General features: G+C 42.2%; 1 protein-coding gene across 1 annotated transcript in view; it reads right to left on the bottom strand.

Annotated features, from left to right (window-relative positions):
* Nucleotides 1-26,938, bottom strand: part of sgk1 (serum/glucocorticoid regulated kinase 1) — a 49,001-nt gene that overhangs the window by 10,328 nt on the left and 11,735 nt on the right. The window contains exons 4-5 of the mRNA XM_015947104.3: nt 4,853-5,062; nt 963-1,026 (exon numbers count right to left, since the gene is read on the bottom strand). Of these exons, the coding sequence (XP_015802590.1) occupies nt 963-1,026; nt 4,853-5,062 (274 nt within the window). The remainder of the gene's footprint in view (nt 1-962; nt 1,027-4,852; nt 5,063-26,938) is intronic.

The following is a 26,938-nucleotide window of genomic DNA, read 5'->3' as shown; positions in this document are numbered from 1 at the left end:
AACTCACTAATTGGTGAGCTTGGATCAATCGGATGTAACGGCGTGACAGCAGAGGCCAGAGGAACAGCTCGTCACCAGCTGAGCTAGTTCCTGTCAGCGGGCTGAAAAATCTCTCTCCTAACAGCCAGATCACTGCTGAAAAGATTTTTCAGTGGGAGACTTGGCACAGAAGTTCCTGCTGCCATATTGGTTACGTTCTTTATGCAGAATATCTCCACATAAACATTTGCGTCTCTATCTCTTATTTATATTTTGTTGCAGATTCATTAACACTGCTACTTAAAGCAGCCCCCATTCCAGAAAGCAATGCACTGAGAAACATCATGGCTAAATCCATGCAGCTCTTTGCATTTATTGTTTCCTCCACATCAGAATAATTTCGACAACTGATTAAATAGTTCCTGTAAAACAAGTCTGGATGCTTTAATAATAATAAATAATAGTAATAATAATTCCTACATGAAAACACCATTAATAAATTATGATGCGACAAAAGATAGCACACACTCATGTCTTCTCATGGCGTTCCAAATGGTGACACACACAACCTGCGTGCTGCAGTTCGGACTCTGATTTGTGACACAAATCAGCAGCATGATGGCAAGTTAAAGTTCAGAAGCTTAAAGTCATTTAGGCCATAAACAGAGACGGACTCTAACCCAAACGACGACGGCACACATGTGGGCTGGGACGTCCAGCGTGCGTAATCAACAGCTGGTGTGAAGTTGTAAACAGAAAAAGTCACTGAGTCTGCTACAAATAGTAATCTGGGGATTTGGACAATAGCAATTACCCGGTGAGTTTGGTGGTTTGGATCAGAGTGCTGAGGTAAGGTGATGATGTCATCAAGGTAACAACACACCAGAGCAAAATAGAAGCACAGATAATGAAAAGGCAAAGACAGTTGAGATGCAGCACTAGAGCAGATGGACAGGAAGGAGGAAATGCTGGTGGTTACTTACTGTTGTCACCGGGGCAACAGAAGTTGTCCAGGTCTGACTCATTTTGGTGGTACAGGTCCATTGCCTGCAGGGAGGAAGAAAGCCGGCGCCGTTTAGAAAAACAAGGAGGTTGGGTTGAAGGAATGATCACATTGTTGTTGTTTTACATACAAATTTTAAAAGTAATTTTCTAAAAACTGGTTAATAGTTTTCACATTTAAGAAAGCCCAATGATGTTATAATGGGGAAAATATGTTTTACTGCAGATTAGTGATCAACACCCACACAGAAAAAATGTTGAGTCTATTGATTACGACAAGAATAAATGATGAGATGATTTTAAGAAGCTGCAGTGAGCAACTTGCAGCTGACTTTTGTCAGCACATGATACTCCAGACCGTTCCAAAGACTACATTAAAATTAGTTCCAATATCAATAAGTGACTTTCTGAAAGAAAGGAAAGAAAAATTAATGTTTTATATGTTGAAGCTAACTCTCTGAATGAGCTCGGTTTTAAGAGTTCATTATAATTCTGACCCGAGAGATGAATTAAAGCATTTAACAGTCAAGCTCTGACTCAATGCATTTGCAGTGCTTTCTGGTAGAAACGATCGCCTTGTCAGTCGTACTTCAGGCAAAAAAAGCTCAGATGTGCTTGCTTCAGGAACTCGCAGAAAGCCACATCAGTGAAGAGCTTCACAGCTCAGGATTAGGAGTCTGATTTCCTCGTATTTGGACATTTTGCCTCAGATTGGCTAACAGCATTACAACTCTATCCATGACCCTGTTCTGCAACATCCATCCGTCCGTCCATCCATCTGTCCATCCATCCGTCCATCTGTCCATCTGTCCATCCATCCATCAGTCCGTCCGTCCGTCCGTCCATCCATCCATCCATCCATCCATCCATCAATCCGTCCGTCCGTCCGTCCATCCGTCCATCCATCCGTCCGTCCATCCATCCATCAGTCTGTCCGTCCGTCCGTCCATCCATCCATCCATCCATCCATCCGTCCGTCCATCCGTCCATCCATCCATCCATCCATCCGTCTATCTGTCCATCTGTCCATCCATCCATCAGTCCGTCCGTCCGTCCATCCGTCCATCCATCCATCCATCCGTCCATCCATCCATCCATCCATCCATCCATCCATCCGTCCGTCCATCCATCCACCATTGTCCGCATAGCTGGGGTCAGGTTGCGGCAGCAGCAACTTAAGCAGAGAGGCCCAGACTTCCCTCTCCCCAGCCACTAGGGCCAACTCCTCGGGGGGATCCTTGGCCGTTCCGTGGCCAGCCAAGAAACATATTTCCTCCAGCGTGTCCTTGGTCTTCCTTTAGGTCTTCACCCGGTTAGACGTGCCTGGAAAACCTCACCAGGGAGGCCTCCAGGAGGCATCCCAACCAGATGCCTGAGCCACCTCTACTGGCACCTCTACTCTGAGCCCCTCCCGGATGACCGAGCTTCACGCCCTATCTCTAAGGCAGAGTCCAGACGCCGTGCAGAGAAAACTAATTTCGGCCACTTGGTTCCGCAATCTTATCCTTTTGGTTACTGCCCAAAGCTCGTGATCATAGATGAGAGCCAATGACAAGACCCTGGCGAAAAGGGTGCATGCAGTAGAAGGTGTCATTGTCCACCAACAACTGCAGTGCTCTGAGGAAGGCTACAGCGTTAGTCAAAACTTGTCAGCAAAAAAGGTAAAAACAAATCTTCTACTGTGATGTGTTTAGAAAATAACTAAAACTATGGAAGGATTACACAGAATGAACATACTGAAGATGTTCAAGACCATGGTTTAGGATTTAGAGGAGCTGATTCTCATCCCGGCTGCTTCATACTTGTCTGTGATCCGCTCCAGCGAAAGCTGGAATTCACAATCTGATGAAGCCAACAGGACCACATCATCTACAAAAAACAGAGACCTGATCCTTAGGCCAGCAAAACAGATCCTCTCAACACCTTGGCTGCACCTAGAAATCCTGTCCATTAAAGTTATGGACAGAATCGGTGATAAAGGACAGCCTTGGCGACGTCCTACTCACTGAAAACAAGCCCAGCTTACTACCGGAACAAACTCTGGCACCGGTTATGCAGGGGCCTGGTGCCCCATACTCCTGGACTACCCCCCACAGGGCCCTTCAGGGCCCCCCAAGGGTTGTGGTTGAACACCTTCTCCAAATCCAGGTCATAAAGCTGGTCCAGTGTTCCACGACCTGGACAAAAACCACACTGCTCCTCCTGAATCCCAGGTTCAACTATCCGATGGATCCTGCTGCTTTACATTCACCTCAACACATCAAATCGCATTTTTCATTAGAATATTTAAACAAATTTGTCACCAGCTAAAGTTAATTTGACTCTTTTAATATATTTCTCAGCAGATCGTTCCTGGAGAGGACTGGTTTGACATTTTTCTCTGTTTTTGTGTGAAAATTTGAACTATTACACTTCATCCTTTAACTCTTCATTTTTCAGAAAAGTCTGTGAAGTTTAGAAGAAAACTGTTAAAAACATGACAGTAGACTTGTAATCAAAACCCTGTAATTAAAGAAAACAGACATTGTGGGAAAAGTAAACCTGCTTCAGTTTGAGCTGGATGTGTGTTTTTGTGAGAGAGCTGATCTTTGGCTCGCCCAGGTTGATTAAAACACTCCATAAACTTCTCAGTGTGTGGCAGTCAGAGCGGCTCTGGGTTAAAGATGAACACCAACCTAAACGGTATCCACTTTCCCATAGAAAACAGGCAGCGTCATGTGAGGAATGAAAAATATTAGTCACCTTTCTGTGAAAACATCATTTCTTCTTCTGCCGTCAGTCAGCTATAGTTAAAGCGTCTCTGGTGAACACAGCCCTAACCCAGTTAGCTGCAGCTCTGAGCACTCATCACAGCTCTCAGTGGTTTCCCATGAGTGTTTTGGGTGAGATGTGTGTTTGTTTCTGTTTTAGTACTTTGTTCACAAATTCATTTGATCCCCATTTAAGTCTCATAACTGCGGCGCCGTCGCTTCATCGTGAGCCGATGTGTCTATCTGAAAACAGAAAACCTATGAAGATCTACGCATCGCCCTTCCCATTTCTGCTCACTTTCTCCTTGAATTTACATCACTCCTCAACTGGCATCCTTGCATTTGGCCTTCTCTCATGTTGTTTATTGATCCACTGGAGGCCTGATGGAGTGGTAACCATGGAGATACAAAGTCTGGAGTTTCTGTTCATTAATATTTCATGACAGATTTATTATTCTAAAAGAAGACATAAAGTTTGGTTTGAAGCAAGTGTGTGTGTGTGTGTGTGTGTGTGTGTGTGTGTGTGTGTGTGTGTGTGTGTGTGTGTGTGTGTGTGTGTGTGTGTGTGTGTGTGTGTGTGTGTGAGAGAGAGAGAGAGAGAGAGAGAGAGAGAGAGAGAGGATGAAATAAGTTTGGGTTAAATATTTACCATTAAAATACTAATTATACTGTTTTTTTTTATCATTGAGCTACTTATTTCTCAGAATACCTCTTACCAGCTTGGATTCATGAAGTACTAAAGTAACCACACTGGTGCCTTTTTTCAAAAAGGAAACACAGGCTTATACAATCCTTTCAGTTTGTTACATATTGGAAGGAACGTTTGATGCCAGCATTGTGACTTACATGAATTTCGTGGTTTTATCATCAACATCTTTACTGAGAAACGAGGCGGGCTGTGGGAAAGGGACTTTGATGTCTGAGCTGTAAAACTAGTAGCTCACTGATTACAGCGTACATACTCGTGTTGAATCCTGATTCACTGAATTAGGAAACAAAAACCGGTTGTAGCCAGACTGGAGCGAAACCGACAAAACATGAGAATAACAAGACTTCAGTCTTTAAAAACATCAGCTAAGCATTGATTGGTGCTTAATGTGGTTGTCGTGGAATGAACGTACTTGTGTTCGTTGGCGTGGCTCCCACGTATCCTCCAAGGCGTAGCTGATGTAGGGCCCGCTGCAGATGGAGCACTCCAGGAAGACGGGGCTAGTCAGGAGAGATGGGTGGTGGAGCCCCAAGCACTGACAGCCTACCAGGTGGACGGCTGACTCCGCCTCCTTCTGCTTGTTCTCGTTATGATGGCGAGACAGCATCTTCCACTTCCTCACCTGTAAGTTGGAAGAACCAAAAAACAGAATTCATACCATAGACGATTGCTATGAGAAGAATAACTGCCCTTTAAAATATGAGTTCAAGCTGGACTGTGTAGCCACGACGACCATAACAGTGACATATTATTGGAGGTTAAAACACACTAGTGGTCAGTATGTGAGAAATATTAAAGTGATGATGTGTAGTTTCCCTGTCAATAGGGGGCAGCACATACCAAAATCCTTGCAAGCAAGCAGTAATTTTGTGTTTGAGTAAGACCTTTTCAACGGATGACCATTAGGGTCAAAAATCCCTGGGAGTGCAACTTTCGAATGAGTACTCTGTCAAATTGTTCAACCTCCAGCAAAACAACACCCCAGACCCTTTCAACAAGCAAAGAGGTAAATGTGTAAAACAACAACGGTTATGGATAGCGAAAGTTTTGTAACTGCTTGTTACAAATCAATAAATGTGTTTTTCCTCATGGGGTCCTGCAGAAGGAAACATGGTGTCTAATTCGACAACATTTCGATGGATATTTCCAGAGATTAGGGTAAAACTACACATTGTCACTTTAAACAACAATATCAACGGACCACATATTGAGTCTCTTTGGAACAATAGAGATGGAACTGAACCTCTTTTGACCTCAAATCTGTTTTTGCAGCAAACTTTGGAAGTTTATTAAAAATTTCTAAATTAAAAATCATGAGCTGGGTTGACGCAGACGGGTGTTGTGCCAATGTAAACACCTGTGGACAAATGTATATCCCTGCGTAGGAAGTTCCTGTCAACCAAACTACTAGATATGGACGTTTTGTTTTTGTGGGGAAATGTCATTTCTTTATCGCTCAGTCTGTGTGTTACAGCAGTGTCTGTCACATCAGGGATATGGTCTTCTGGTAATGTTTGTTTTCTGTGTTCTGTCCAGGATGACTGGTTGATGTGCACACAATCGGATGGTTCTGAAGATGAGGGGGCTGCTGGCCCTGCAGTTGTGGAAGTGGAAGGATCCCGGGAGCCAATGTTAACAGATCTTGTTGGGATACTTCAGGCACACATGAGCCAACAGACGGCCCAGAATCACATGATGATGGAGGAGGCACAACGTCAGGATCGGAGGTTCCAGGAGCTTCGGCAACAATTTCGTCATCTGCAAGAGGAGCTACAGCCACACCCTCTCAGGAAATCTGATTCTGAGGAGCTGGAACAAGGCGACGAGGAGCAGGTGGCCGAGGATCACAAGACCATCAGCTCTCCAGGTCAGTGTTGTTCCTTCTCAGAGCCTAGACTGGAAAAGTTAACAGACACTGATGACATTGAACATTTCCTAATCACCTTTGAGAGGATGGCTGCATCCTGTAATTGGCCGATGGCTGACTGGGTTTTCCACCTTGTACCACTACTCACTGGGAAAGCCAGGAGTGCCTATGTGCACATGGACATTGAGGAGGTACGTGACTATGAGTCTGTTAACGGAGCTATTCTCAGGAAATATATCAACCCAGAGACTTATCGACAGAGATTCCGCTCGACAGAGGTTGAAGCGGGTGAGACTCCTAAAGAGCTATATGTCAGGCTAAAAGAGCTCTATGACAAATGGATCCACCCCCAAGGTAAAACTGTTAAAGACATTGGCGAAATGATTGTTTTAGAGCAGTTTCGTCGTATGCTGTCCCCTGAGCTTCAGGTTTGAGTTCGGGAACATGACCCTCCATCTGGTCCAAGGCAGCCTCATTGGCGGAGGTGTTTGTCGCAGCGAGACGCAAGGGACAACCTTGGAGTTACACTGCTTGGAAGACTTCCAAAGAGAAGGATAATCTAAGATCCCCATATGGACAACCTCAATTCCAATCAGCAATGGCTACGGCAGATAAGGGTCTCTTGAGAAACCTTCGTCCAGATGGGGTGTTTCCTAAACAATATAAAGAACCTATCTGCTATTTGTGTGGACTGCCAGGCCATACTAAACCTATGTGCCCCAAGAACACTGCTAAAACCACTCAACTGTGTGTTCTTCCAGCAAAAGGAATGGAAAACCTAAAGTGTGCTCTACCATTACAAGTTACCAAAGTGGAAGTAAATGGGAGGAGTGTGGAAGCTTTGATTGACACCGGTAGTGTTCAGACACTAGTGGAAAGAACCCTGGTCCCGCATTCCCTTGTTAATGTGTTAGACACCATTCCTATCCAATGTGTGCACGGCAATGAGCGGAGGTATCCTACTGCCAACCTGTATATCAAAGTTCAAGGACAAGTTCATTTGCTGAGAGATGGAGTGTTAAACAGCCTTCCTTTTCAGTGGTGTTGGGTAGTGACTTACCAGTCCTGTTTGACTTGATTCAGGCTCCATTGAACTGTGCTGTGGTTACTCACTCTCAGGTCAGGCAGAAGGAGGAGTCACTTCCGCCTCTTAGTGCGCTGCCCTTCTTCGACGCTGAGCTGGACGTGCAGCCTGGGAAACTACACAAGTCCCGTCAACAGCGAAAGCGGGAGAAGTTTCTACATACTGAGAGGATGTCTAAGGAGAACCTGATAGAAGTACCATAGGGTTTCACAATGCCTTCAATCATGGCCCAGATGCAGCAAGATGATCCTGAACTGTCTGAACTCTTCCAGAGAGCCCAGGGAGATGGGAGTAGTGAGCACAAGGGCTGTGCTGAGTATGTTTTACAGGATGACATTTTGTATCGGCAACAAGGAGTACAGAGGCAGCTGGTGGTCCCACGAGAGGCATGAGAGATGGTGCTGGAGTTGGGTCATGCTATTCCTTGGGCTGGCCACCTGGTGAAGCAGAAGACATGGGCCCGTATTCAACGCACTGACCTGGTCTGAGGTCCGATGTTGCCCAATTTTGTAAAACGTGTCCTGAGTGTCAACTAGCATCCAACCAATGCCCTCCAAATGTACCATTGCAACCACTTCCTCTTATCAACACTCCTTTCGAGCATCTGGGAATGGATATGGTGGGACCCCTTGAGAAGAGTAAGACGGGTTATCGCTATATGTTGGTAATAACAGACTATGCAACCAGATACCCTGAGGTGTTTCCTCTTAAGACAATGAAAGCAAAAGCAGTGGCTCTTTCCTTGGTGCAGCTGTTCTCACGGGTGGGTTTCCCTCGTGAAATTGTGACTGATCAGGGCACTAACTTCATGTCTACTGTATTGCAGTGGCTGTACCATATGAGGGACACTAACAGCCGCGTAACCCAATGGGCCTTAGCGCTGCAGCCTTTTTGTTTCACAGTTCAACATGTGCCGGGCAGGGAGAATGTTATGGCTGATTACCTTTCCCGCTGGTGCGGTGTGGACTCTTAAGGAGGGGGGACTGTGACAGCAGTGTCTGTCACCTCAGGGATATGGTCTTCTGGTAATGTTTGGTTTCTGTGTTCTGTCTAGGATGACTGGTTGATGTGCACACAATCAGTCTTCTGTTTATGAATGCATGTGTTGATTTTGTACTACTATTTGAGTTACCAGTGACTTGGAGTTGCCCATGGAGTCTCACACCTGCAGCTCATCTCCTCAGAAAGCCTAATCAGCACTTCTGGGATCTACCTACTCCCAAGGGAGGGGAGATTCATGTTTATGCTTGTGTTTAATTTAATGTAGATGTTTTCTGTTATGGATAGGGAGTTTGTAATTATGATTTTGTTATTTGGGTTACCTGAATTAATTAGACTGTTAGTTTGTGTGTGTGAGGATGTGTGTGTTAATTGTATGTTAATTGTTCCCCTCTTGTTTGTAGAGTGGTCTGATCAGCCACTATTTCAGTTGAACCTGGTGTGTCTGAAATGTTTTTTTCTCTTCTGGATAATGTGCGTCTTGTGCTGGTGTCATTCTGACTAGTCTAGTCAGTTTACAATGATATATTTATTAGGTTAAGTTCATGTTAATTTTGAAGCTTCTCCAAAATAAAATGGAGTTTTCAGAATCACCAGCAGTGCTTCTCTGGCTGGTTTGTGCAAGTCCCTGACACTGTGAGTTCACAAAAGAAAACGATCATTTATTATTTTCAGGTGATTATTTCAACAAACTGAGAATGTTTCCCTAACAAGATGATCATCAACTCCATGCATGTAAAAGTTACTGCTCCAGCAACCACATTCTCTTCCGGCACTCGCAGAGTACAGACGCTTCTGCTTTTGCTCCCTTATCTTTTTTTCCCCAAGGCTCTTTGTCCTGTCTGCCCACAGAGTGCTTCTCTGCATTTCTTCTGAAAAACCCTATTTTTTAGAATGGATTTAATTAATTGGTCATTCAACGCGATTGATAAGATTTTTTCTATGATGAGAACGGAGGAGGGGGCTCCCACTTGCCCGCAAGGGACACACGCAGTGGGGTATATACTCGATTCCTGGAGGGAATGGAAGATCATATGCCTCTCTCAGTTGTCCATTGAGGATGTCGAAGACGTGTGGATATTCGGCCTGATGATCACTGGATTTCTTCTGATTGGAGTGGGAGGATATCTGGTTTTCTGGAAATTTGGGACTATGGGAGCGATTGGAGGGCGACCCGCACCCACGGAAAGCACCGTCCGTGTGGAGACCTCACAGACTGGGACGTTACTCGAGGTGAATCGTAAGCTGGACAATGTTCTAGCTGCGATACCGGTATGCGCAAAATGGATGTCATCTCGGAGAGAGTCACTGGACGGTGTGGAGATGTTTAAAACCTGAATTGGCTTCACTGGAGGACTTGAATGATCAGTTACAGACTTCAAGGCACAGAGGAAAATGATCTCTGCCTGACCCAAACAAAGTCTTGTTATCCAAATCTGATGCCATGGCAGCCTTGTGAATGCCAACAACAAACCCCCACGAAGGAACGCAGACAGATGCTGTGAAAACCCGACCTACCCCCCCGCCTTCGGATTGGTGGACTTCAGCCTGGCGAGGTCATCAACCTGCAGGTGTCAATGTGCTCTGCGCTCCTCCCAAGATCTCCCTCCCACCTGTGGCTACAGTGGCTGAGCACCATAGGGCTGCTCTCGCTGGGGAGACAGGATCCCCCCCACCTTCCTCTCGGTGTCTCATGTTGTGAATTGCTGATGTTCGTGCTTATATGTTTGAGGTGTTTTTTTGCATAGTAAAGCTACGCCCTGCCGGGAGTAACTCTGTTATGCCTTTTTTCCCCTCCCCCAATTCATCCTCATGTAATCCCCTTTCATCTAATTGAAATGAGCGCCGTTATGGCTGCTGTCGTGGTCTGCCTGTATCTGTTCTGTCTACATGTGTGTGTGTAACCTTGGTCAGGCTGTGCTGTGGAGTCAAGTTCCTATGCTCTGGTTCGCTGGAGCGCCGCTTGCAATAAAGCTTTTTCTGATTCTGATTCAGATTCTGAAGTAGACAGATCTGTGTTTGCATCAAGACCTACATTAACACGATTAGCGCTGATTGTTGCTCATTGCCATAATGTTTTGTCTGCCGGGGACTAAACTACACTCTAAATAATGCAATGTTGAATTTACTTTGCCAAGTTATGTCAACTGGTTCCACTAAACCTAGTTGCTTAAATGTAGAGAGTGATATAAGTAGATGTATGTAATGTTAAACGTGATTGTATATTTTTCTTTACTAATGCTGTGTTGACAAAATCAAAAACTGATTCTGATTCTTACAAAAATTCCATGAATAAAATTGAATTGATTCAAAAGTCCAAGAATCAATTTAATTATTTAACATAGTCTGTTCTTTTTACAGCTAAAATTGGAAGGAAAACTGTAATTCACCCAGTGCTGCATGATTGATTTTGAGGGCATATTATTAAATATTAAAGGGACTTCACGGACTTTTGAAATTTTTATGCTCGCGACTGCCCCCTCAGGCCAAAAGCATAATGGCAGCTTCAATAGTAGGCTTGTGCACAAGGCGTGCATGCTGTACGTGCACACTCCTTAACGAAAATAACAGCTGAGACAGTCCCGTGTGTGTGTGTGTGTGTGTGTGTGTGTGTGTGTGTGTGTGTGTGTGTGTGTGTGTGTGTGTGTGTGTGTGTGTGTGTGTGTGTGTGTGTGTGTGTGTGTGTGTGTGTTTGTGGCCCGGAGGACAGACAGGAGAACGCACAGCTAATTATTTAAATAATTTGGTTCTGTACCTTTCTCTTCAGCACAGCCGACAAAGGTTTATGATGGGTCAGTCCTCCTGCATGCTCAGATCATTCCCTTCCCTTGCTTGAAATATTGTTCCAAAATGAAAGTTGAACCCACATCTTTTTAATCTGTGAATTTAATGCCGTTCAGCGAGTCTCAAATAAAAATTTGGGCATCTTACTGTAAAAAAATATACCATTAATGTAAAAAATAAACTCTAAATAAACTATGTTCATATCCAGAATCAAACGCAGGTCTTCTGCATGAGAGTCAGACATCTTACAAGGTGAGCTACACTCTAGTAACATCCATAGCATCTGTAACATTTATATCCTTGATGACAGCTGAAACAACGTCAAACCAAAGAACAGTTTGAAGCAAAAATGGCTATTCTGTTGCTAATTTGCAGGAAATATCTAGAAGAAAGTTCTACAGAAAGTAGCTAAGGGTCCTCAGAAATGTAGCTAGCTTTGTCACTAGGCATTAGAAACAATGACAAAGTCGCTGAGTTGGCTCCTCCTCCCTCTCTGCTGCTAAAGCTACGGTAGCAAATGCTACGGGCTATGCCTGAGCGTGAACGTGCATGAAGCAGCCTGCTCGACCCGAGCATCTCTCTTTTTCTGTGATTTTACAGAAAAACAGGCAATCACAGTAAAAATGCCAGGGCTCATTCTACAGGACCAGGGCATTGCAGGAGAATGTATGAAGAAGACATTTATTATTTCTACACATGTTTTGGCTGTCAAACTTCCATAATGCCCCTTTAAGGTAACAGCTCAAAAAAGTTTTAATAGCACTGACCTATATCAATATCAAACTGACACAGATTGATTGGATCGGATTGTGATAATCGATTCTAACCCTTGAGAATCAGAATCGGTTCTTGAAATTTTTATCAATACCCAGCTGTACTATTTACAGCACAAGGTTTACTGGAACCAGCTGACACGACTTGGTTAAGTTAATTCAACTTTTCATTTTTTAGAGTGCACCTTCCTGATTATATTGGCACGACACCTGTCCACGTAAACCTGAGCCATGGATGATTAAAATCAAATTTGGTCCTGTTTCTCATTAAAAGACTATGATGAATGATACAAAACAAGAATTTTTTTTTGTAAACAATTAAAAACACCAAGAAAAGCAAACGCAACACTTTGTAATTTTTTTAAATCTTTGGTTTGCTTTTGAAAATGGAAAAATGAATACATAGATTTTCCATGACTAAAGCTTTGCATGCGATCTTGATACTTGTCATTCAACCAATGGGCAACTGAGCACGTAAACACTACGAGACCAACAAGCTGGGACAGCAAGGTTCACTCGCTTTATGAATAAGACATGGTAGGGTCTGATTTGTTTAGCACAGAAGACAGTGAGTGAGTCAGTCTCAGTCTTAGCAGTAATCTGTTCGTGTGACAGCTGCATTTACAGACTCTCTGGAGGACAAACCTACCACACGCCTCCTTTTCTGGATCACTATTTAGCATGTGTTTGGCAACACAGACTGAATACATATCAAGGCCGGAGACCGAAACGTCCTTCAGGCCCGAGATTAGGGATGTGAGATGATATGAAGCAATAGAGTGGAATAGAAGCTAGGGTCAAGATTCTCCAAGAAAACCAATTACATCGCTGGACATGTCAGTGACCCGGAGTTACTGATTCTTACAGTAAAGGGTGCCCTTGGTGTGCGGAGCTGACAGGCTCACATACTGCAGTGATTTCATTTAAGTCTTATCAAGGCTTCTATCTGCAGCTCTGCAGGTCTTCTGGAGTATGGCTTGGGAATAGTGCGTGTGTGTGTGTGTGTGTGTGTGTGTGTGGTTTTTATAAGTGACCTCCTTCCCTGTCAGAGATAAAACTCTCATTAATGCAAAGGTCGCACTGTCTTTTGTCTTCTTTATGTGAGATGTAGGAATTTGTAGATCTGAAAATTAGCTATGATTTGATGGAAATCTGATCAAGATGGTTAAAAAGACTGAAAGTCTGTCAGATTGTCTGGAAAGTACAAACAAGAGGTATACACATGAAAGATAGACCCAAGAGAGAGAGGGGCCTCAATTATAACCTAGAATAAACAAGACAGAAGGAAGTGTGATCTGTTGGACTCACTGACATAAAGGATATTTTTGATTTCAAGCTAAAGTTTAAATTGAACTTAAGCTGAGCTTCATTTTCAATTATATTTTAATTCCACTTGAGTGTGTTGCATGGACGTAATTTTTGGGGGGGACAGGGGGGACATGTCCTCCCCACTTTTTCCAAAGTCAAGTTTTGACCCCTGCAATTTTTACCATCCAAAAACAATATTACGCTATATTAAATTGACACTGGTTGAGCTCTAGGACCAAGCGGAAAACAACCGTTTGTGTTGAAGCCTGTTTCCCATCAGAGCATACTGTCAAGACACCCCCCCTCCCACACACACACACACACTTCTAAAGTGAAAATTACGTCCTTGCTGTGTTGTCCTTTTCAACCTCAAGGAGGTTTGTGACAAGGTCTCTGAGCTCTGACTTCCTGGCAAAAACATAAATATTCATCACCATCACACGGACATTTTGCTGTAAATAAGAACACTGCCCTCTCTCCATGAAGTCTTCTTCCCATCTTTTTCTCATTTCTCTGCAGAGAAAACAGACGTATGGTGGTCAGAACCCGGTGACCCACCGGAGGGGCTGTAAGGGATTGGGTTCCTTCTTCTCTGTTATTTATGAAAGTCTTTCGTCTTTAAAAAAGGTTCATGACACCTTGAGAATTTCCACAGCTAAATTGTGATAACAATAGGTTAGCGGGTCTCATTTTTTCTTGGACAGTTAGATGCATTTTTTACAAAAACCAAAATATGAAGCCCGAACAAATGACTAGAGGCTGGTTCCCGTTAGAAATTTACTGTTTGCTTCAGGGAATATTTGCCTAAAACGAGCTGTGTCAAAAAGTTCCTCATTTTGAGATCACAATAAAGAAAATAGAATTCAATACCCCACCACCACCACACACACACACACACACACACACACATACCACCACCACCTTTGACACTGGAGGAGGAGCAGCTCTACTTTGAACCCTTCCTGGATATCCAAGCTCATCACCTCATAGCAGCCAACGAGGTGATGGGTGGGCGTGGCCAGCAACAGCTTATTTGATTTAAAACAAAAAAAAGTCCTGAAATGCAGTGTTGGCAACTCAGCCACTTTGTATCAATTTCTAATGACTTTTCATACCTCCCAACATTTTTAAAACACCTAGCAGCAAATCTAGCGACACTTCTTCAAACTTTCTGTAGAACTTGGTTGTTGATATTCACTGCAGATTAGCAAAAGACCTTGCATCTGTACCATTCTTCCAGGATATGGAAAAAATCAGCTTTATAAACAGTTTGGATCCATATGAAAGACCCAAGAGTGGGGCACAGATGAAAAATTGTTGCCGCTGCAGTTCTGCATAACGGACATTTTTTTGGCCAACTTATTTGTGGAGTGAGCGGGTGAAAACATCCAGATGAGAAGTAAACCTTTTATTTGGGGTGACGGTGGAACAGGAGTTAAGCGCTCGCCACGTAATCGGAAGGTTGCAGGTTCGAGCCCTGCTCAGTTTGTTGCTGTCATTGTGTCCTTTGGCAAGACAGTTAACCCCTCTTGCCTGCTGGTGGTGGTCGGAGGAACCGGTGTTGCCAGCGCTCGGCAGCCTCGCCTCTGTCAGTGCGCCCCGGGGCAGCTGTGGCTACATCGTAGCTCATCACCACCAGTGTGTGAATGTGTGTGTGAATGGGTGAATGACTGATTGTGTTGTAAAGGTACCACTAGGCCACCAGCTCAGTGGCCTAGTAGTAGAGTGTCCGCCTTGAGACTGGGAGATCAGGGTTCGATTCCTGGTCGGGTCATACCAAAGACTTTGAAAAAAATGGGACCCAATGCCTCCCTGCTTGACACTCAGCATTAAGGGGCTGGATTGGGGGGTTAAACCACCAAATGGTTCCCGAGCGCAGCTGTGTCTGCAGCTGACCGCTCCCCCAGGGGATGGGTCAAATGCGGAGAACAAATTTCGCACACACATCAGTGTGTGTGACAACTAATGGGACTTTAAGGGGTTCCAGGACTCTAGAAGGTGCTATATCAAATACAGACCATTTACAATTTATTTACTGGTTTTTCTAGTAAAATAATCAAAAGTGTCATCCCATATAAGTGTGTAGCAGAAGTTCTGTCTGCACTAGCCTACCCGTATGTGTGTAGCCTATGGGTGTGTTGTGTGTGCATGTCTCGGTTGAAGGAAAGAAATAATGTGTAAAAAAAATGTACACCATCTATAACTTACCGGAATGAAAATACTCCGGAGGGTGGTGTTTGGTTGCCTTAACAATGGTAAATGGCCTGTATTTGTACAGTGTCTTCTAAGGTGCTTCACAACACAATCAGTCATTCACACATTCACACACTGGTGGGGATGAGCTACGATGTAGCCACAGCTGCCCTGAGGCGCACTGACAGAGGCGAGGCTGCCGATCACTGGCGCCACCGGTCCCTCCGACCACCACCAGCAGGCAAGGCAGGTAAAATGTCTTCCCCAAGGACACAACAGCAGCATTCTCTGGTTGGAGCCGGGATCAAACCTGCAATCTTCCGATTACTGGACAACCTCCTCTACCTCCTGAGCTACTGTTGTCCCAGTTAGAAAGCTGCGATGATCCAAGCAAACCGACGAGACTGTTATGTAGCATACTTGTCTCCATGGTTGTGCCTTCAAGCAGGAAAACGGTGAAAAGTTATCCCATAATCCACTGTTTCCCCATGGCAATCACATGTTGCATGCCACAACACAGCAACAATTTACCATGGTTGCATAAAAAAAAGATCACATGAACAATAGAATAAACAAAGCCACAAGAGCGAGACTGAGCCACTGTCGTCTGGAGTAACGAGTGTGGACTCAGAGGCCGCCAACATGGCAGCCGCATCAGTGATGATGACACAATACCTATTAGATTGTATTTCTCAGACTGGATATTGAGGAGAATTTGAAGACCACCGTATTACTTTTTTTTTTTGCAGCACACCAACCCAGCATGATATTGATGATGTCATCAATATTACCATGTGTCAAGCAACTTTTTGGGTCAATCTCAGGCTACTTCCGTCGGAGACACTTGGTAACAGTGCTAAAATGACTCATTGTGAAAGTCATTGAAATTTTCAAGAATGAAGCTGCTTAATGTGAAACTGATTTTGTGCTGCCCTCTTAGTTTGTTGTTTTCTAATGTTTTTTACATCTTTAAGATGTTATCATGTTTCTTCAGCACACTCCATGACCCAGCAGCACCTCACCATCACATACACCTGTGAATGCACCGTACTAGCACGCTATCAGCCATGCTAGCCCAATGCTGATGGAAGGATAGGGTTTATCCCAAGCATGACGTCCTATCACTATAATACCAATTCACCGCGACCCAAAATGGCCTTTAATGGTGCAAAATTAATACATTAAACAGTTAATAATGACCAAAGTGTGGCATCATATTAAAATAATGGGATGCACAGAAGAACTAACTTTAAAGACCTGTTAAATGTTTTCAGAATCAAACCACCATCAAACCATTAAATAACTGCAGAGATTGAAATCCACGTGAAAGCAAGCTGAAGCCATTTAAAGTCAGTTTTGTGCCATGAATACCTCACTCCCCACCCCACAGGCAGCTTCAACTGAAATGAGTTACACCAGATCATCAGGCTCCCGTAGCGCTCATGTGGTGCCGCGGTTTAGCTGTAGCTCCAGGATCAGGAGCAAAGCTCAGCCTTGTTGGGTTCTCAGGGTGGATCAGAACACTAATAAGTTCTTCTCAGTAAAACTCACAAAAAATGAGTATAGTTTTGTTTGTTATTTTTTATTTTTTATGGACAGTGAGCAGAAAACACATTTCAGCCTTGAACCTTAAATGTTGTATATACGTCACTAAAAATGTAATTTTGCCAAATCTAAAAATAAAAAGCTTACAGTGTTATAGAACAAATAAAAATCAACCAATTGCATGAATAGGGACACAATTTTTTCCTCAATATGCTGGTAAAGGTTCTCTGTCATCGTCATCATCCAGGTCATGGTGATCCAAAGGAGTTTGAATGAAGGCAACTGGACTTCCTTGGTTTCTTGAAGACATTTTGCTTCATATCCAAGAAGATTTGTCAATTCTGACTGGACTTTGGGAGGGTCAAGCTTATAAACAATATCTGTTGTTGCTTAACAAGCTGAAACTACCTAAGAATACCCCCTCCCTACCCCCTAGAGGAGTATGTCGTCAGGTCCTATTGTGTTAGAATGGTTGTTTTGAATAGACGCAGGAGGGTGTGACCTAGACTGAAACTGTTTTGAAATTAGGTTTAGAGCTAGTTTCTCAGTTGCTCAAACAGTTGAGAACTTGAGAGCACAGAAATATGGTTGATCATTAATCACAGGGAAAGAATCGGAAACATCATCAATTTCAAAGAATTCCAAGACATTTTGACAGCCCTCTGTGCCTGGAGCTGACCAGTTTGTTTAAATGTGAAAAGATGGAACAAATAAGCTAAATCTTTAACTTTAACACAAGAAAACGTGTTTTTGCATGTGCTAATCATGTAGGGCAATAAGAACTGTACTAAAATCTTAGGTAACAATATAGTCATACTTATTTTGTTATTACTAATTATTTTAGGCAATTTAAGGTAATAATATCCATCCATTATTAATTTTCCTATCTTTTTGTTTTTAGTTCAGTGCCTGCTTTAATAAAAATTGGGATTCAAATCTGCTCTACGAAATGGTTGACCTAAAGGTCAAAGAGGTTCTTGTAGAAGTCCGACTGTTCAAGGCGACAAAACATGTTGGATGAATTGAAACAACACAAATTAGCAAGAAAAGAAAACATTAGAGGTGATTAGCACCAAATCTTTCCTTAAAGACGTATTTAAGGTTTTTTGAAGTAGTTTTTTCTACTGTATTTGGAAGTTGTAAATAACTAATATCTTATATTCTAAATAGCACCCTGAGCAGCATTTGGGCTTAGAAACCATGTTTATGTTCTTCAGAACTGATAAGCAAACCACTAGCCCTCATTTTAGTGACTGCCACAGCAGTTCATGAAATGAAGTCTCTAAACCTTTGCACCTCGGCTATTTTTTATTGCATGGTTGTTTACGTACTTCTGGGCTTTTTTACAAACAGGACAAACATCCAGGGGTTAGGTCCAGGAACGTCTTCATGTTTTTGCAAAAACCCTTTCAACACATTTCCTGTTAAATTGCCTCATTAACCAGTAAAGAATGCCTTAAAATCTATTTTTACTTGCAGCTCTTTTGAAAAGAGATCAAACCGACAGGATAGTAGAACATCTCTATAAAACTGCAGAACATCTCTAAACAGCAACAATAAGCTGTAAAAGCCGTCTTTCTGTTTAAATTTTAACTCATTTCATCAAATGAAGGGATTTATGACTCAATTTTAATTGTTTCCTTTAAACTTTAAAAGCTAAGTGAACCAGATTCATCTGAATTCCTGCTGCTGTTTGTTTCCACCTCCCTCCAGCTTGTTCCAGCTGGATCTGACTGAGTGAAACATTACAAAAGTAATTAAAACATGTGCTCATTTTACAACAAGTCCAGAGATCTGCAGCAGACATATTTTGTTCTTTGGTCCAGACAAGGCCTTTCTGTGTACTGCAGCTATGGAAAAATATGTCAAATGCCAACATTGGCCAGATCTTTTTACGTCTTCTGTGTAAAAACAAGAGATTACGAAAAGCGATTCAACGTTTATTGCTTAAATCATATTCTCCCTCTGCCAAACCACTTTTTTTGTAAATTGATCCAGCTGGGAAATCATTTGAGATGCTCCCTCATTTACATGCATTGTAAGTATTTTTGAACTGGTGGCACTAAATAATTAGTTAGCATGATAAAGATAGATGATAATACAAAAGTAAAAAGCCTGTAACTGCTCCAGGGTTGGATCTTAGTCAAGTTTCCAAACAATGGAATCTTTCAGGTACTGCCAGGCTGTGGAAACCGGCCAAACTGACACAAGTTGGCCCCATCCAAAAGCTAATCTGGCACCTCACCATTTTCATCACAGAGTAAAGAATCTGAAAGACTCAGGGCTACCCTGGCATTTTATAAAGTCTTAATGTGTACCGAGATACAAAACAAGGCACAAAAAGAAAGTTCTGAGTCAATTAGACAAACTATCCCCTCAAAAACTGACAAACAGAAGCTGGGATCCCGAGGCGTCTTGGTGTTGATACAGTATTCATGACGGGAGAAAAACCTGGACAAGAATTTGGGCTCCCAGAGCTCCCAGTGTAACTCTTTGTATCAAATATAATTGGACCTAGAGGGGTGTTCCTCCTAATTCCATCTTCCTCCTGCTGCTCTCTAAAACCATTTTTTTGACAGTAATTCACTGCAGCCGAAGCTTAAAATCAGCCAAGGATTTTACTCATACAACCTGACTGGCAGGTGAAGACAGGACACCACCAACATGTGTTCGGATGGACCTTGTTATATAAAGCTGCAACTCTTTTTGCTGACTCTCTCCTCGCTGTATTTTTAGTTGTGTTATTGGACTGCATTTCTACAGAAATAAGTTCCTGCCTGTCAACTTTAAAAATTAAGTTGTATCAGCAGCACCTGAAGATTTTTCCATGCTGTCGTTGGTTCACATGGTTTGTGTCCTTGACACAGAATGTCTTCCAGTAAAGCCATGGAATCTTTAATCTGACACTCGTCTCGTCAATTATTAGCTTCAAAAGGAGGCGAACATTTGGGAAAACTATTTCTAGTGTGACGCAAAGTCTGGAAAGCAAAGTCCAGTTGTTCACACAAGTAACGAACCAAGACGTGAAGCACACCTTTTTCTGAGAAGTTGTTTTATAACCAGTACTTAAGCTAAAGGGAGGAGGGTTTCTACTTGGATAGGACTGATTAGCATTTGTGTATAGCACTTAAGCCTTTTCTGCAGGGAAACAGTTTTTCCCAAAACAGTCTTTGAAGTTGTTTCTAAAAATGTTTCTATAAACACAGCAGGACGGTTTCTAGAAATGTCCAAAGCAAACGAGGCGTGGAACATAGAACATGGTGTGGAGGATGAGCTGAAAGACCATAGAAACCATAGAAGAAGGCTCCTATCATCTGTGGGGTACAAATGGTTCACACAAGGTTGTCATAGGGCCTCAAGCAAAATGAGAAAGACTGGCACAGACCAGGAATTGTGTATTATTTTTTCCATTTTGAACCTGTGCTTTAAAGCTACTATAACATTTGGAATGTATTTTTAAATGGCCTCTAAGCAATGTTCTGACATAGTATAGCTACAAATATTTTGTGGAGATTAAAAAAAAACATTTAATAAAGTGGTTCTCTAACATTTGTCTAAAAACTTTGGCCAATAACACGTTTCAGACCAAAAGCTACTATGGAACCATCCAGTTGTCGGCCTGGCCGAACCCACACACTTCCACTCTTACTGGGTCCTCCATTCTTTACCAACACGTTCTCACACCCGACGCGTCGACTAATGACGATGGGTGACCAAGCATTTGTTTCCGATGCGTTAGGAGTCGACACGTTGTGCCAGAGTGTCCGTTTCCGACGCCCGTGGCAATACGCACATTAAACCGACATTTAACTTCTAACCTCTTGCTAAACTTCCCTTCACCCACATCCGAACCTTAACCCAGATTCTCATTCTAAACTTCCTGTTAACCATGTTGGAGGGGGACGTTACAACTAGAAACAAAGTTTTGCATGCACAAGTGGGTTAAGGTTAGGATGGGGGTTAGTGGAAGGTACCAAGAGAGTAAAGGTCAGAATTCGGTGAAGTCTCCGTTTTACTGTGGCAGTTGGAAAATGACACTCTGGCACAGCACATCGCCTCTCGACGCACTGGGACTCCCAACGCTTTGGAAACAAACGCTTGGTCACTCGTCATAATTTTTTGCCGCTTCGAGTGTGAGAATGTGTTGACTTTACGCACTCACATACACCACTCTGGTGTGAGAGGTTATTTGCTCAATAAAATCAGAAGAGAAACAGGCAGCTGCTACCACTTCAACTTTAGGACAAACCACTCAAAAAGAAACATACCATTTGAAGTCACGGACAACAAAATTGGCGCTATCTCGTTTCACCTGGCATCGTGGGTTCCTAGTTCCAGAAGAAGTGTCTCAGAGAAGATACCCGAGAGGAGGGGTGAGTGTTCTGTGGCCATTTTTGTGTTTTATTATAACAGCTTTATGGCTGGTACGCACCGGTACCTTTAAATTTTTATCTCTCAATGTACCAGGAGATTTTTCCAGTGTATGGCAGTATACTGGTCATTTATTAGTGAAAATATCAGAAATAAGTACAAAAACAATCTGTCTGTTGTCAGTTAAACAACAACCATCCAGCGCCCTCTCCCCACCATCGGGTTAATGGAGGCCAAAGGGGCTCTTCCTCCGCTTGTGGTAGGGGGTGGCAGATGAGGAAGTGTGCGGCGAGGGCCCCATGTGAAGGGGAGGGCCCCGTTGGGGAGTGTGAGACGGCCAACGGTCAAATGACAGCTTGTCACTGTTTCGTTACACGTTACAACTACTGTTACGATTCTGACTTGGTTGAAAAATTGTTGGCCTTCTGGGGAGTGAGAAAAGGACATGACCATATTCATTGTACATCTAAAGCAACGTTGTTCGACCAACTGTTACAGATCAGTTGTCATCCCAGTAGTTTTCTCCTGGTTCCACATCTAGTTCTCTTCCACAATGTCCAATGCGTTCATCAGCCTCATACACTCGCTGAAGTAAAAATGTATTGTATGAATGTCTAGCTGTTGTACTATACATAGGAGTTGGTCAAAGTTTGTGACAAACTGGTTTTCCACCCATATTTTAGGGATTGTCAATGGGATTAGAGTATGAGGAATTCACAGACCCATTTATTTATCACATCAGCCTTCTGGAAGAGTGTTGCAATGGTCCTTCTTCTACCTTTTCATGAACACACAAGCATGGCTTTTAAAATGGTTTTCACCCTGGAACCATTTTTTTGAAATAGGATTTCTGATGTGATATTTCCGTCATTTTCAGTTCACTCAGGCCACTCATATTAAAAAGACCACGAGTAAGCAATCATCTGATGCTCGCAGGTTTTGTCCCCAAAGACAAAAGTACAGAATGATCCAGCTGCCTTTTAAAAAACATTAACAAGATGAACTGACTTCACTGACACATGTGGTCAGGCTCTTGCTGATTCTAAGCAGTTTTTAGATCCAGATTCAGTTTTTATTCACTTTGCACTAACAAATGTTGCCAAGATCGAATCAAAAGTCAGATGGAATTGCACTTAAAAATCTCTCTACCTCTTGGACACGCTTGGCTTCACTCAATCTCCTGGATTTGGTCAGCCCTCATCTTCTCTGCTTTACTTCCTTCCTACTTTTTCTTTTTTATGTGTTTTTCTGCTTGAGTGAGTTTTGGACAGTGAACACAAATGGGATCAGATTGGTTCAGGATTTTTCTGGATAAACACAAAGACTGATTAACACCGTCACCTGATCACTGCTCAGAACTGACCGTAAGGAAATGACCGTGGGAACAATGGTATGGAAAGATCTAGATAATGGTTCTGAGCAGTGTTGGGAATGTTACTTTTAAAAAGTAATTAGTTATAGTTACTGATTACTTTGTCAAAAAAGTAACTCAGTTACTAACTGAGTTACAAGATCATAAAAGTAACTAATTACCAAGAAAAATAACTACTTAGTTACTTTTTTCATTAAAGCATGCAAGAATTACTACAATAGTGAAATATAAGACTAATGACGGGAACATAATAAAATGTATGTCCAAATGTTTTTTACAAACCTGAATAATTTAAATACATAAGCACTTAACAGGAGGAACTACTAACAGGAACATTACACTTATCTAGACTATCTAGACCCCAATCAGCTAAAATTTAAAATTGCAAATAGAAACACCTGTAAAGGTTCCTGAGCCTTTAAATGGTTTCTCAGTCTAGTTAAATTACAGAAATGAATGTAATTTTGCACAGTATTTTAATTTTTCCAGCTTCACACAATTATGTGTTTTTAGCAGCGATTCTGTTGCTGGTAATCTAGTAATGGTTAAATAAATAAATAAAATCCTTTAAAATGACACTAGAAGAGGCACAAGCCTGATGGAGGACTTACATTTACTAACTTGGGTCAGACCCAACCACAGAAGAGCTGAAGCTGGGTGGTAAACACACACAGGTAGTTCTGATAATACCTGAGCTCCATGACGTCTGAGACTGATGCATCAGTGTTACAGCGGGACTAAACACATGATCAGAAACAGGTTACAGCTGGATGATCTAGGAAGGCAGAAGATCAGGACGTCTGAGCGGTGAACAGGTGAGCGGACCTTCGGGACGTCCCGCTGTCACGCTAAGAAGGGCACGGCTGCAGATCCACACCTGCAGCCGTAGACTATTCATCACGTCTTCCTCGTTCTTCGTGGCCGTGATGCGCTTGGATGAAAACATCTGCCTCTTTAGCTCCTGATCAGCTGATGACAGCTTCAACACACCGCACTGCTTAATGCATACATTTCCTTATCAGTAACAGAAACCACGTTTTGTTAAAAGAAGACGTTAATTAGTTTGCTCGTTACAGAAAGAAATTTTTTTTTATTAACGCGGTTATTTTAAACAGAGTTACTCCCATCACTGCTCTGTTGTGTCTACAGCAGAGCAGTGACAGTGAGAACACTGAGAGTCTCCGCCTCCCGGCCAATCATCATCGTGTTTGTAAGTGCGTTACCGACACCTCTCTCTCCCAGGCTGCAGCTGAAGTGTGGCGGTCAGAAAGCTTCACACTGTTGCTCAACGTTCGACAAGCACATAGTAACGCACAACCTTCCTTCCCCGTAACAGTAACGGCGTTGCAACAGTGGGAAAAGTAATAAATTAGATTATTCCGTTACCTAAAAAAGAACGCCGTTAGAAACACCGTTATACTTAAATGGCATTACTCCCAACACTGGTTCTGAGCTTACATTGGGTACAGAGTTAGATACTGTCTCAGGTAGAATGTATTTATATTTGGAAAAAGGAAAAGATTTGAAATGATTGAGTGTCTAGGACAAAATGTAAGATAATTAAAGTGACAATGTGTAGTTTTTACCATTAATCTCTGGAAATATCCATTGAAATTTTGTTGTAAATAAATGAAATGATGCCCAGTTGTTGAAAAATATTGGCAGTTTCATATCATATAACCTTAAAAATCAGGTCTAAAATACATGGGAGCAGGTCTAAGGGTTTTTCTCAATGCCCAGGAACCTTGCCTTGATGTCTTGGCCCTGCTCCGGTTGCCTAGGAGATACGTCATGTTCCAATGCTCATGTTCTACCGAGGTGTGTGCTCTCCGTTTGTTAGCCATTTAGTTAGCTAAGCCTTGACATTGAGAAACACCCGAAGTCTCTGGGTGACGCCATATTGGATGCCATGTTTCCTTCTGCGGAAGCTCGTGAGGACAGAATGTATTTACTGATTTGTAACAAATGGTTACAAAACTTTCAGCATTAATAAACGTTCTTTTACACATTTATCTCTTCATTCGTTGCCAGTGATGAAAGGGAATATGATGTTTTTGTTATTTTGCTGGAGGTTGTACTCCCAAGGATTTTTGACCCTAATGGCCATCTGTTGGTATGATCTTACTTGAACACAAAATAATGCTTGCTTGCGATGATTTAGGTATACTGCCCCCTATCACCAGGGAAACTATACACTGTCACTTTAAAGACCAAGTTTGTTTGTATATTCAATACATTTGCTGTGATTTCTAGTATAAATTAATGGCTTGTGAGTCTATCTCTATGGGAAAACAGCTCTGGCGCTCCTGTTTCAGGAACTAGAAGTTAGCCGGAACAGACATCTCACTTCTGATTGGCTACCAGCAACGTGACTCTACCACTGACTTTATTTGATTTGCAACGTTGATGTTTTATCTGCACAAATAACACAAGCCTGTAGGAGCTCTGCTGTGTGGTGGAGTTGCTAATGCTAACAGTGAGCTTCTTCTAGCCAAGACATGCTCTGCTGTTTCCCGGAGAATAAAAAAACCAACCTTAACCGTTGTGAGCCAAGATGGGTGAGTCCACGTAGATCTGTCAGGCTTTTGTCTTTTCTCTATCAGAGGCTAATGAAGGAAATAGGTGTAGAAGACTGTTTTTACATTTAGCATGCATGTTAAACTTAGAGTAGCCAATCATATTTGAAAAATAACAGTTAAAAAATGGTAACCTTGCTCCTAATCACCAGAAAAATTCTAATGCTGCACTTACAGCTGGATAGCTCAGATATCATCATAAAATGCTGCAAGAAAATATTTTCCTTTGCATATATTGAGATATGAAAAAACTGTATATTTTAAATGTCAGTAGTTACATAGACAAGTTCTCAGTTTAAAATAATTTAGTCTTGAACTAATTTAAATAAAACTTGCACTCTTAGAGGGGATGTCAGTTTATAAGACTGTTGTATGCCGAGTCACAATAGAGCCATCTAAAGCATCTTTATAGGAGTTTTATTCAAATCCATTGAGTTGTTGCGTGGGCTAATAGATACTAATAAAGAGAGTTCAGTGCAACCATTATGGTTGGTGAATTGTTGTTGCTCAGCGCGTAGCACTCAGAGTGTGTGTTGTGAGAGGCTCTCAGCTGTCGTGACACCAAATTTTAGCTACATTTGAGCTTTCTGAAGGTTTACCACGGTTTGCTTTAGCAGCCATCTTGAACTGGGTGGAGTCCAAAAGTAAATCTCTGCTCGTCAACATACACCTGATAAATTACCTTCCCGTAAACTACATCCATTTTGTTTAAATGTTTCTATCAGATAAAAAAAGAGCATACTTTTTGAAGTCAACTATAGCTTTTCTGTAAATTATGAGGGTTTAATGTAAATATAGACTCTTTTTTATATTTAGTTATTTTTGTCATGTACATCTTGATTTTTGATCCATGGAAACAAAAAATTAGTAATTTATAAGAATAATTTATCTGGAAATTTAAAGGAAATTTTTCCACAATGAGCATTCCTTTTATTTTATTAAGATGCAGAAGTTTCTTTTTAATGAACATCAGTTTTAAAAATGGCTACTGAATGTTGAAAGTCATGACTGTTTAGATTTTAGAAGAGTGATGAAATTCTGCAGAGATGACATGTGAGTCCAAGCAGCGGTCAGCAAAAGTTCATGTTCTTTTTTTGATTAAGTCTTCATGAAGAACAGCCCAGGTTTGATGTGAGAGATTAGTGGAAAGGCTATGGTCACAATATTTGATGTGTGTTAGTGTGTGTGTGCTGAACTTCTGATGGTGTTTTTTTGGACACTAAAGGGCGTCCTTATCAGAGGGGATTTATTTGCTTTTGATTTCTCCACGCTCAGGCAGCATTTGGGACAGATAGCCTGACCTCATCTTCTATCTTCTAATACAACTGCCCTCTCAGCTCCTCTCATCTCTCTCTGTCATCATAGTTTCTTCTACTCCTGTCTCTCCTGTCAGCTCCAACAACCCCTGGAATTTCTCCCCGGCTATTAAACTACAATTAGCCATTTTTTCAAGCCCCATCCATCTGTCTTCTTACAGTATTTGTTTCTTTTATTGGCCAAAGTTTCCTCAAATGAAAATGCAACATCACACATTAGGTTGATCATTAAAGGCCATCTTTCATTTTAAACACATGTTGAAGTGCTTATATAGTAACAGGGCTAAAGTTTTTTTTTTCATTGAATAAA

Source organism: Nothobranchius furzeri, chromosome 2 (genome assembly GCF_043380555.1).
Source record: "Nothobranchius furzeri strain GRZ-AD chromosome 2, NfurGRZ-RIMD1, whole genome shotgun sequence".
Lineage (NCBI taxonomy): Eukaryota > Metazoa > Chordata > Actinopteri > Cyprinodontiformes > Nothobranchiidae > Nothobranchius > Nothobranchius furzeri.
Note: the sequence above shows the minus strand (reverse complement) of the source record. Positions and strands in the feature narration are given on the sequence as shown.